General features: G+C 36.3%; 1 protein-coding gene across 1 annotated transcript in view; it reads left to right on the top strand.

Moving 5' to 3' along the window:
* Positions 1-4437: 4437 nt before the first annotated feature.
* LOC136713967 (doublecortin domain-containing protein 2) overlaps positions 4438-13084 on the top strand; it is a 41677-nt gene continuing 33030 nt past the window's right edge. Inside the window, exons 1-7 of the mRNA XM_066691219.1 lie at positions 4438-4724; positions 5418-5472; positions 8894-8970; positions 9067-9201; positions 9871-10020; positions 10425-10479; positions 11233-11389. Of these exons, the coding sequence (XP_066547316.1) occupies positions 4438-4724; positions 5418-5472; positions 8894-8970; positions 9067-9201; positions 9871-10020; positions 10425-10479; positions 11233-11389 (916 nt within the window). The remainder of the gene's footprint in view (positions 4725-5417; positions 5473-8893; positions 8971-9066; positions 9202-9870; positions 10021-10424; positions 10480-11232; positions 11390-13084) is intronic.

Here is a 13084-nt window from a genome sequence, read left to right as displayed (position 1 = left end):
ATTAAACAACAACAAAAAAGCCCTGCTACAAACATCACACTCAAATGAATATCTCAGTTAGAGCATTCTGGCATTCTTGTGACATTGCTGAAAATAAAATATTATAGAGTGACAGGCCGGTATATTGTTATGTAGCTGTTAACACATAAGGATATTATTTGCTGCAACTGTAGTACCAATGTTGCACTGAAAATATAAAGGATTATCATAGTCTGACCATTCTAAATTCCCTCAGGTTGTGTATTTTCCCCCGCATTCACATGACATTACTGTAATCTTTGAACATGGTGTCAAGATCATGCCATTTGATTATGTCATATTATCTGCAAAATTGGTACAATTCATATAACAAAATGCAGTACTCATGCATGATGTCTTCATAATGACCTGATTCAAAACTCTAGGTTCATCAAACATCATATCCTCTACAGAAACAAGTGATTGTTGACATTGTAGTCTGATTTGATTATTTGCTAATGTCATGTCACTCTTTGTAAAAATATAAATACGTAAATAGATAAAAAGATCAAATCAATCAATCAATCAAATCATTATCCAGGCTCATGACTTTAATAGAAATTTTAAAAGTGCACGGGCAGAAAGCTCCCAAAGGATACTCCAGAACGGAATACTCTTCCCAGACTTTAAAAAGGGAGGGTATTCTGTCAGAATGGGTAATATTTGGTATGTGTTTTTATGAATACACTTTGTAACTTGTTGGATGAATTTAAATTGCCACGTTGGTTTTGTCACTATCAATTCCAGTCAACACTATTTGCATGACAACTGTAAGACATATAGTTACATATATTTTCTGCAAACTACCTCCATTAAGTGCATATAAAGAGTCAAACCCACTTGCTGAAGATGTGAGCCCTGCAGAAGCTTCTATTATCAAAGGTAATTTAATACAATGAAATTCCATAAAGAAAAAAAAACTATAAAAACAAGCTAGCTTTCTATGACCACAAAACAATGCTATTAATCTAAATAATCATTTCCAGACCTTTGTAATCTCACAGACTACCAAAGTATATGCATACAGCACAATATAAAGCATCAATTGTTTTGGTACAAAGAGATATTTTGATTATTGTTCATTCCTTTCATTTAAAGTATTATTGATGAATGGTTGTAAGGATTACCTATTAGTCTACCCACATGTGCAGGAGCAACAGCATCTCCCTACCACACCTTAAAACAGTAGAAATATGTATATTTAATGCACTTTTAGATTCTTAGATCTGTGTTTATTATTAATGTAAGTGAACCAGTTATATGCATTTGCTATTGTCTAATTTGGTTATCCTTGAGCTGCATACATTTTTGGACAATTTGTTACATTGCATGTACAAATGGTTCTACACACATACAACATTTAAATGTGCTGTTGGCTTATTGACAAACAGTTTCCTATAACTTAATCAATTTGATCACAAGAAACTACAGTTAATTTATTGTTAATGTAAATTATTTTCATCTTCCGTGTTATTGTGCCCTCTAGTGGACGAAAGGCGAAATACAACAATCTTTGTGAAAAGGCTCGGAATCAACTTTATTATTATTTATTTATTTATTTATTTATTTATTTATTTCTTGGCAGACGCCCTTATCCAGGGCGACTTACAACATACGTGCAATACAAAGTGCATGTAATTATACATTTGACAGTTATTAGATATTAAAATCAACGGCTTTCAGAAATAAATAATTATATAAATCACTCATCTATAAAATATGTAAAAACTGAAAAAGAATAATTCCATGATAAACAATATATGGGGTAAACTGATTTTTAAACACTTTTCCATTTTTGATTATTTGTTAAAGAAATAATAAATCCTAGCTAGTTCCAACTGAACTGTGTTATTATTGAGAGGCTGAAAATGTGCCTCTTGTGGATCTCCAGCTGCCTTTGTAGCATTTGCTGTTGTACCTTAAAAACAAAATTGGTATTGTTTTGATTTACAATTAAAACTTCCTAAAACATTACCATAAATATAGGACCATACCATTTATTTAATTTAAACATTATATAAACATTTTGTATTTTTTATTTTTACGATAAAAACTTGTAACAATTTACAACAACTTTTTTTTTTTCCCAGCAACATTAACACTCCTTACCGTACTGCAGCCTACATTCATTGAAGGACTTGTGAAACATACAAAACAGAGGTTTCAAGTATTGTTTTTAACATCCCAAGATAAAGAGTCAGACAAAAATGTTTTCTTTCTGACTGCTATAGTGAAACAATTATATTCATAATGTGCCTTATATTAATCTGTGAGAAATCTGTGATTCAGAACATTCTCAAAACTCTAAAGTTGGTATGTGTTCCTGAATTGAAAATCCATCAGTCCTCACACTTATTTCATGCTGTGCATATACATTCATGCCTTTTTAAAATGCGACACCCCCCTGCATAAAAATACGCTTTAGATTTACAGGGGATAACACATCTGTGCCCTCCTTTGCTGGGAATGTGAGCATTTGAGGTCAAAAGCAAAATCAGGACTGTATCTACTTTAGCTCTCCAATGATATAATTGTCATAAACCCAGTCCTAAAATTACTCACCAATTCAAATTTTACTTTCTGTGCTTACAAAATAAATCAGTGACCAAAGCTGTGAGCTACCAGAGACTAACAATTTGACCCTCCATGACCTTGAACATCAGTTACACTGCGCCCTTCTGGGCCTAAAACACAGCACCAGCGAGATCCATACAGCAGAACTTCTCAAAAACGGCTCCACACCCAAGATTCGAAACCACTGCATTATGACCATATAACGGTCAACTAGGGCTCAACTTTGATTTAAGGAAGGTTCAGGTATATCAGTCTTATGCTGCCCCCTCAGGCACTAACCACAGCCCTATAAAAACACAATCAACAGGATTTCAAAAGACAAACCATCCCCAGGACTTGCAGAACCCAAACACGTGAGTTACCTAGGACTCGTAGTTTGGGTACAAAATGTTCTTGAATATCAACCTCACACTGCCTCCTCTGGGACTTAAACAGCACTAGCAATACAGAAATAACCCATGACAGCCTCACAGGATCCCAACAGCAGTTGACTTTTCAGGTAGGAGTTGAAGCAAGGATCTGTTAGCTAGTAAACCATCCCTCTATACAGTGAAGCACTGAGCACTCAGTTCTGCATTAACATCCTGCCACACACCCCTGCCCCAAAGACAGCACTGTAAATCCAACTGCTACAGAACTGGGGGACAAACCCAGACCCCGCTTTGCAGGAAAAGTTACGATTCCTTTCCTTAGTGATCTACTTTGCCAGCGTCATACTTCCCTCTCATGCAAAAATAAAAAGCACAAACTTCAGAAGCTGCATTTCTTAAGAGGACTGCATAAAAACATTCCCAAAGAAGGTTCTGAGAATAAACACTTAAATGCTGGTAAGACCTGTATAGGTCATTAATGGAAAATAGATATTTAACTTAAAGCACAATTATTGAAACCTTTCGTTTAAGGTTATCCTTGGTCTACAGTCAGCACTGCTGTTTGTTTTAGACCCGAGCTAATGGCATGCATTTACCTATAACTCTCAGGTGTTTATGTATATTATGCAATACACAAAACAAACATGTTTTCCCATCAAGACTTTTTTAGCTATATCTATCGGGTAGCAACAGACCACTACTGTGACTACCTCTAGGTCCCCCGCTATTTAATTAACCGACTGTAATGAGTGTTGCAAGATTTACAAAGGAAGCAGCCGATTGCCTAGACTTGTTGCTTAGCTTACATAAGCAATGCATTTTTCGCACCATCCCCTAACCATGCCAACCCCGAAAGAACACCTTTTTCTTTAATTGGGAACAACTTTTAATGAACACTTACTCAAGCAAACGACGTAGAAGAGTTCCAGGACTGCCTGAGTCGTCTCTATAGAAAGGGTTCAAAATAACACAAGTTTCCCAGGATACTCCGGGTCTGATCTTGTGCAGCACCAGCTTTTCCGTGCACAGTGTTGTGCGGCCAGGGAGAGCCTGTGCATCAATATTGCCACAGTATAAGTCATTCTTTTTCATGATACAATACAATTGCACTTAAACTGTTAAACTGCGGGATACGGGGTATTGCGCCCTGCCACTGCAATCTTGAATAGATTTGATATGGATTTACTTTTTAACGTGTTCTCCACATCTGCAAGCTAACTTGTCTGATGTTGCCAGCTGTCTGATAGTACATCAGCTTTACTCCCTTGCTTTGCCACACTCAAACCCACAAGCTTTTTGGTTGGCTGGTTGGCTGGTTGGTTGGTTTGTGAGGGCAACATGTGTGCGGAAAACATCCTTCTTCCAGCACACGCCTGCTAGCAGCATCGCAAGACAGCTGGTGCATGTTTGCATGTGTACATGAACACTTTTTTTTTAATACTCAGTACAACACTGGAGTTCCTTTTCTTGCATCATGAGCTCCGAGAAACACAATTTTTTGGTGCAGCCCGCGGTGAAGAATGTGCTGATGTTTCGCAATGGTGACCCGTATTATGAAGGGAGGCGTCTGGTGATCAACGAGAAAAGGATGACCAGTTTCGAGACTTTCCTGAAGGAAGTGACTGGTGGGGTTAAAGCCCCCTTTGGGGCGGTCAGGAACATCTACACCCCAAAAGGGGGCAACCGGGTGCTCTCGCTTGAGCACCTGCAGAGTGGGCAACATTATGTAGCGGCCGGCAGAGAGAGGTTTAAACAAATAGAGTAAGTATACATACCAATAATGATTATTATTTTGTGTGTAGCTTTCCTTTTAGCATCCGTGCTCCCATAACTTGTTGTGTTTGTGTTCGTCTAAGAATCCACTAGTTAATATGCATATATAGAACTGTTTGTGAAACATTTGAAATACAATGTAATAATACCATAACATATATAAAATAATAATAATAATAATAATAATAATAATAATAATAAAGATATATTTTACAGAAGTAGTTTGGTGGTTTTACAAATGTATTATGACATGCTAGTATGCTCTCTGTGCATCCAAGTTCTGCACATAGAATTACATAATAAAATACTTACTTATTGGGCACCAGTATATCTAGAAACACAGAAAGAAATAGGAGACTAACACAGTGTATAGTGTACGTGTAATAGTGTACTGTTCTTTTATATGCACTATTGCTTTACAGAGAAGAACGTGTAATCAGTATACCCAGTAGAGAAGGGCAATTGTTAAAAGTAACAACTTGCATCCTACACTACAAGTAACAGTGGCCCATTTACTGTACATTGCAACAATAATGAGTTTAAACATTAATGAGGTTCATTATACTCAGAGGCATGCGCGACTTGACAGTAAAGGGAGTTAACCGGGATAGTGGTGTAGTTTAATATGCCTAAACCTCATCTTAAATGATCAAACTTCTCTCCCTATTATAATTATCACAGTTATTTACAGATTGCAGCAAAAAAGAAGAAACGTCTTCAAAACAATCTGGTCCAGGTAAGGCTTTGTAGAATATACTTTATGATAGCAGCAGCATATTCATTATTAAAACTGTTAAGTTGAACATTATGCAACGATGACCTCTGTTGGCCAGAGATGGCAATTGCATGTATACCTAATTACTTAATAATGACACTAGTACAAATCAAAGGGAGTACGTGTTCTTCAGCTGTAGTATGGGGTCTTACTAGTAGGAGGTTGTGCTATAAATTTCCATTAAATATAGTATGTATTCACATGCTAATTCAAAACAAACAAACTCAAGTTTAAAGTCAAACTCCATTTAAGAGGCCAGTGAAGGAGCTTATTAGTAATTTCCCTCAAGGTATAAATAAATACATTTAAACTAAAATAAAAGTGTTTTTACGTCAAAAGAACAGGTAACTCTATCACCAACTCTTCTGCAAGAAAAAGTATGATGTTAATAATAATGCTTGTCTGGGTTTGCATACTGGCCAGACAAAAAGTTTAAAAATACGTCTAGTCTCTTGTTTCAGCATGTTGACTTGGTGTCAGTTTCAGCTGCAACCTTATGAATATGCACACTCCAGTTCAAGTTTGCAGACACAGGTCTCGAGTATATTACATCACAGCTTTCGACTGGAGCCTGGATATATTATCCAATGTATGCCTTCAGCACTGTCCTGTCACAGTGACCTAGAATGGAAACAAAAATCGTAGCTATCGAGAACAGGAAATACACACTTTCCTATTCTGCTGGGTCCTGTAGACACTGAGTCAGTGACAAGAGTGACAGTGACCTACTTTGTGCTGTCACCCTGAGCTTTAAGTCACTGTCAACCCATTGCCTAATGCAGAAATGGGCTGTTCTTACAGAAAGTGCAGCACTGAGGGTGACCACCAACTTGTCAATAGTTCCAACAAACTAAACATGAATACATATCTAACATCCATTGTTAGCATGCATACAAAATGTAGAAATACATATGATAGTTTCAATAGTGAAATCCTTACCATTTTCGTGTAATATATAATTTGATCACGTAAAGTTTTTTTAGATGCCATTTTGTCACATGTATAGTCATCACAAACATGAGTATTTTTCACTTAAATGGCTCACTTAAATTCACTTTATTGTCTGCCTTATTCAATATATACAGAATTGTATTAATTGATAAAACATTTAAAAGGTTTTGATAGTTATTTTGAATTTGTTTCCTGGTACAAAGTAGTGATATATTATCAAATGCATATAGCAACACAAATCCAGCTCTGGAAAGAATTATGAGACCACTGCAAATATTTCTTAAATCAGCATCTCTACATGTATGGCACCCCTTCCATTACATTCACATTTTTATTTGCAATTTGGGAGAAATGTTGTCAGTAGTTTATAGAATAAAACACAAATGTTCATTTTACCCAAACACATACATGTAAATAGTAAAACCAGAGAAACTGATAATTTTGCAGTGGTCTCTTAATGTCTTCCAGAGCTATATAGGGTCGGTTTTGTAAAAATGTGCATGCAGTACTAAGCAATAATTAAAAATATTTAGCTTTCAGAGCAACAATTGTTGCAGGAGCCTCATTCATTTCTGTATCTGTAACACACTATGTATTGCATTTGTATTATACAAAACAATAATAAGGCAGAAGGTAATGAAATGTGAGAAGCACTGATAATAGATGGCAGGACAGCAAACCAAATTAAATAGTCGTTTTCTGAAGTGCTAACTTCATCGTCAAACAGAGTTCGTTATTAAAGATGTGTGTACCGAATCTCTGAGCTGAGGCACACTTGATCTGAGAATTTAATGTTGTGTGTTCAGTTTGTATCCTAGAAACCTAATTATAATAAGCAGAGCTCCACTTGGAGAGATGTAGGATACTTTTTCAGGGGCTAATTGAGAGACTCGAGCACGATCTCTGCAAATAGCACTTGGTAACGAGCAATTACAGATTAAATTTTGAAATACCCATTTTGCAAGTTCTATACAGTTAAACACCATTACATTGAAATACTTAACATATATTTGCATCCATTTATGATAAGTCATGCGTGTTCAAACAAATAAATGAATGGAGTCACCATGCTATATCTTTTTGTACTGTTGACACGCACCCTAAATAGCTCAGGGTAGTTATATGACAGATAATTTATAGAGTTTGTTTAGTGAGAAATCACATGCCTTTTATAGATATTATATGATTTATACATAATATGAATTTTGACGCAAATTGCAGAAACCCAAGAAATATGTGATAAACTCTTCTTTGGTATTTGTCCTTGTTTGGCAAGGATAAAAACAACATATTCATAGTGTGACGATAGAGAAAGACTCAGCCAAGAGAGCTGTAATGCTTAACTGAAACGTAAGTCGATTCCATCTTGTCTGGGAAAGATCTCTTTGTTGGCGGCCCAACTATGAATTATTAATTTGAAGCGCACCCTTGAACACATATTTAACTTAAGTGTACACTACAGAGCCCACGCCTTCCCCCGTTGACAATGTTATTTTAACACACTTGCGAAGCTGAGGAGCATCGAACAACGTGTAGAACAAGAGGCCTGGAAACTTTGCAAACAGCCTCCATTTGGCAATCCTCGAGTAAACCAATGAAGTGTTGATGGTTTAATATATTAGGCACTATAAGAGGCCTTGAGAAGCACGCCAAGAGTATTGTTGACTTACTAAGGCACGAACTACAAGGTACTTTCTCACACTGCGTTGATTCCCAGGAGCAAGGTTGGGTTACCTGGGTGATTGGCATGCTTTTACTCATTAACGTGGAAGATATAACTGGCAGTCTTTATATGAGGGCTGCTCTTTCTCTTTTGCACCCTCTTGTTACCCTCTTGTTACCTCTAAGCCCTCAACCTCTGGGTTCTTCGCCTGTCGCAGCGTGAGCACAAACAGTGGTTGCTAGGATATACAGAAGTGTATGATGGTTTTGAAATGGTTTTCTTTGCACAGGTTGATTCTTCTGCCCTTCAGTGGGAATTAGGCATATTGCATTTTGAATTATTTTGTTGCTTTCTTGTCTCAGAAATTTGTGAAACTGGAAACATATTACCCAGGGAGCAATGCAGTCACACACGTCAGATCCTTGGCTTGCACTATTCTGTTTCCAATACAGATCATAGACAACATAGTGAAGATTTTCCTTTGTGAACCAGACAGCTTAGAGTACATGAAATACCAAGGGATGATTTTTTTTTTTTAAAGCCACAGTTTCTGTAATGGTCAGTTTGAACATCAGTCTACTCTTGATTTCATTGTTCAGTTTCCCCCCATATATCTTTAACAATTCGTTATTTAAGACTACTCTGTTGCCTACTATGGTGACTTCATTTTAAAACTGGGGGGTTTATTAAAATGTTAATTACATAAAAATAATAGATAATATTGTTCCCTTTCGGGGTGTATGCTGATACAATTTGCTATGTTCACAGACAAAACCAGTGTCCCATAGCAGAATAATTGTGTCGGCCAGATTTCTGAAACCCATCAATGAACCATGTGCAATTTTGTAAGTATGAAAGCAAAACTTCTGTTTCTTTACGTGCATATTAATCAAAGTGTACAAACACAGCCATAGCTGACCATTTTTCCAACCCTGTTCTAGTGTGATTGCCAATGGAGACGTGCTGAATCCAGCAGTCAGGCTTTTAATACCGCGCCGAGTCCTGGGACAGTTCGAGCGTGTGCTTGAGATGATCACCGAGAAAATGGGCTTGCGGATCCTCGGGGGCGTGCACAGGTAGAGCACTTTGTCTTTCCCTTAACTGATAGTAATGGAGCTACGATATTGCATACCCACATTGATTCTACAAAGACAGAATTGATTCCACTAGAAGTCAGAAAGCATTTTAAGACTTCAGGTGGTGTAAACTCTGGAAACAGGCTATTTGAATAGATAGCCAGTTTTACATTTTCCCCTGTAAAATGGATCTAGATGCAGGGATCATTTCTTTCATTCGCAGGTGACATCCGTGCAATGACTTTCTTAAGGAAAACTGAAGAATAAATCTCCTGATCTTGTGTAGTACTGTATTCGTTGTTGTCTTCAGTGACCCTTTTTTGCGGTCCTGTAAATTGTCAAGCATTGTCTTCAAGCTTAAACAATCACATTGACCAATTGGACTGATATAATAACTACTTGCGTTTCAAATGTGCACTATTAGAAGTGACTTAATTAATTGTGTTAATTGGTATATTTCACATTAATATGTATACATACCCAACTCTAATTAAAGTATGTGAGCTGTTATGGAGTTTAAAACCAGAGAAGGCTGTTGTTGGCCTACATGCAGGGACATTGTAGTAAATTGTAGGTAAACACAGTGAATTAAGTCAAGCATAGAGAAACACTAAATACACATTTTTGGTGGGGGAGGATTACATTAAATATCTCCCATTTTTTTGTTAGCCTGTACACTCTGGAAGGAGGACTCGTCAATGATGGAAAGTTACTAGAAAATGGACAATTTTACATTGCGGTTGGGCGTGAAAGGTTTAAAAAGCTTCCCTACAGTGAACTCATTTTTACAAAACCCATGACAATGAGGAGATTCATTGGGTAAGCTTAATTTCAATACAATAAAGGCAAGGAGGTAACAAATAAGTTATTTGATTTTTTTACTATAAATGTGCCACTAATATTTGAGCATTTGGTTGTCCTTAAAGAGAAAATAATACGTTCCAAAACACTAAATCTTTACACATCAGGGTGTGTGGCTTGTCTATGAGCATCCTTGTCATGTTATATATATTTTACACAGAATAGTACAATCCTGTTCAAGAAAAAGGCCTTCAGAGCTAACATGCATCTTGCATCAATAAGTAAACACATTGTCTTTGTTTTATTACATACTACATTAACAGATACAAAAATAGAGATTTTGAACACTGTTGATTTGAATGTATAATCTTCAACAGCTTGTCTTACTGCCTAGAGACTAAGTATTTTATTTCCGTTTCTAGGTCCAAAGCCGCTTCATTACCCCCTATTTCCAAATCCAGGAAGCATAATGACAATGTAAGTAAAACACATTAAGAATAGATACGTGACAGTTATTTAAATAATCACAACATTGTGTTTTATAGAAATGCATACATACATACATACATACATACATACAAGGGTCCACAAGTAATGTTATTTCAGTACATTAAGTGTTACATTTGTAATCAGGTGAAAAACAAATGTATGGTAGTTCCAAAGTTTCTAAAGTATAGTTTCTTACCTTAACTTAATGTCTTTATATGTGATAAAAGTCAACTGATTGCTAGTGGATATGACCCTATGTTATTTAAGCCAAATAAATTAGAGGACTACGTTATGATTAATGAACCACAGAGAGGTATGCTCATCTATCTGAAAGGGAAAACATAAACACATAAACAAAGTTAAAAAACATAGTTTCAGCTTGCACACAGAACAACAGAAGGTCTTTAGTTTTTGTATTTATTCCACTCTTAGTTTAAGACTTTGCAAAATCGATTCATCCAGAAAACAAAAATGTTGAGCCATAGACTTATCTCAGTCAGTCTGTAGGTAACCTTTCCTGTATCTGCTGCTTGTGCCACACCTTAAACCAGACACCTATACAGCTTCCTGGCCACTATATGACAAACCAATTATTTTCTATACAGTTTAGAAGTCATAGAAACGCCATCTATTTAATATCTATGTATAATTATCTAGAGTCCCACAGAAGTACCCAGCATAGCACTAATACATTCCCATCTGAGAGCTTTGAGTTGATTGGTGATTTACCTTCTTTACCAGGTGGATGACTGTGACACAGAGGAGGCCCAGTTTTCTCCCCCCGCCAAAGGGAACAAGGAGTCATTCTCTTCGTTCAGGGCTGCGGTTTCTCAAGGGGGAGCAAACTTGAGGCGGAAAAAGAACGGCCTTGTTATGTCTCTGGGGGCTCAGGACAACGGTAAGAAATCCGAGACATAGTTCTCTCTCAGTCAGAGTTAACGGGCAGGGGAGGAGACATTTCTGTCATCCACTTCTGCCTCATTCGGCAGACGCTTGGGGACCAATAAAGACCGAGTGTTACTCAGTCAACATCTAGTCTTAAGTCACTTTTGCAGATGTCCGTAAATAAAACAGAATGTATTATTACTATTATTTGCTCATATTCAATAAGGAACTGTACAATATTATAGAACACAAGCTCTATATTGTTGTTTTACAGACAAAATACAGTATTTTAATTAGAATTCTATACAAAGATGATTGTAATGTGATTTTGTTTATTGTGATTTTGTTTTCTGTGATTATTATTAGATTTCGTTCTTCTTGGTTTACTTCCTGGGTAGGCATGATAGTACCTGTTCTGCAATATGCAGCATGGTTTTTATGCTAATTGAATAATGATGTAATGCTGGAAAGCTTACATAATACATTCTTGGATTTGACCACAGGATGGCAGTATTAGCCCAGATAATGAACAACGGGGGAAATGCTTGGATTGCCAGCACCCAGATGGCTGATATAGAAATCCTAATTTCCCTTGGTGAAGGGATACATCTAGGCTCTTACTTTCTCTGATCAAACATTTAGCACCGGTGCTAACATTCTGTAATTAATTACCGCTGATTGGAGTGCACAGTGTTCGGCTTCAATTATTTGAGGAATTGGAATTGGTCAATATACTTAAATACCTATATTAAAACAAAGAGTGAGATTTACATGTTCAAATCCCACCTGAGTATTTGTTTTATATCCTAATGAAATATATTAACCTTTATTTGTTATGGAAATTGAATCCCCAAATCTGGGTTGTGTTTTATGTTAGAACATGTTGTATTTAATTGAGAAGTGTTTTTTTCATTGTTGTTGTTTCAAGTGGGATTCACATATTTCTTCCCCTCTAGCGCACCATATTTGTAAAGTCAGTATATTAATATTTAGCAATGAAAACTGACACAAAATCAATACGATGAGCATGCCTAAATAGTTAATAAAAGTTAAACAAAAAATGGACAATACCCTACAAAGATACCATCACATGAGATATATACAATTCTGAGTGGGAACAATACTGGGAAGGAGGCAGTAGCCAAGTTACTGGTTTACTGGCTACTGGTGTTGGGGTTAGATTGACACCCAGATGCAAATTTAGTGTTGGTCTTTTTCAGTCAAACTGCTGTCAGGGGGAGTTTAGGAGAAACACACAGCTGTTTAACTGTCACCGCAAGAGACCGCAAGAGTTTTGAATGTGAGAGAAGCTTCAGTACTTAAAATAAGCCAAATGTAAACCTATAACTAAAAATCACCTGCATAGTAAACACAGAATGTTTAATGGTGTACACCTCTGTGCTGAATATTACATATTATACATTCATATATATGTAATTATATAATATTATATCATTATAAACAGTTGAACACACATGTTATGCTTGAGTTATTCAGATTAACAAAATGCAAAATGAAAATACACCTTTGACACATGATTTTTTACCAGTGAGTTCTGACAAAGTAGGGCATCATTTATTTTATTGAAGCTTCAAGCAATCCAGTAACTCCAGTATTACTCATAATGATAAACAAAGGCTACATAATTTAAAACTGTTCAATTCTTCATTTCAGAAGAAACATTGATAAACAAATAAGATGCATTCCA

This window comes from Amia ocellicauda, chromosome 18, assembly GCF_036373705.1.
Source record: "Amia ocellicauda isolate fAmiCal2 chromosome 18, fAmiCal2.hap1, whole genome shotgun sequence".
Classification (NCBI taxonomy): domain Eukaryota; kingdom Metazoa; phylum Chordata; class Actinopteri; order Amiiformes; family Amiidae; genus Amia; species Amia ocellicauda.
This window is presented reverse-complemented; position numbering and strand designations above follow the sequence as displayed.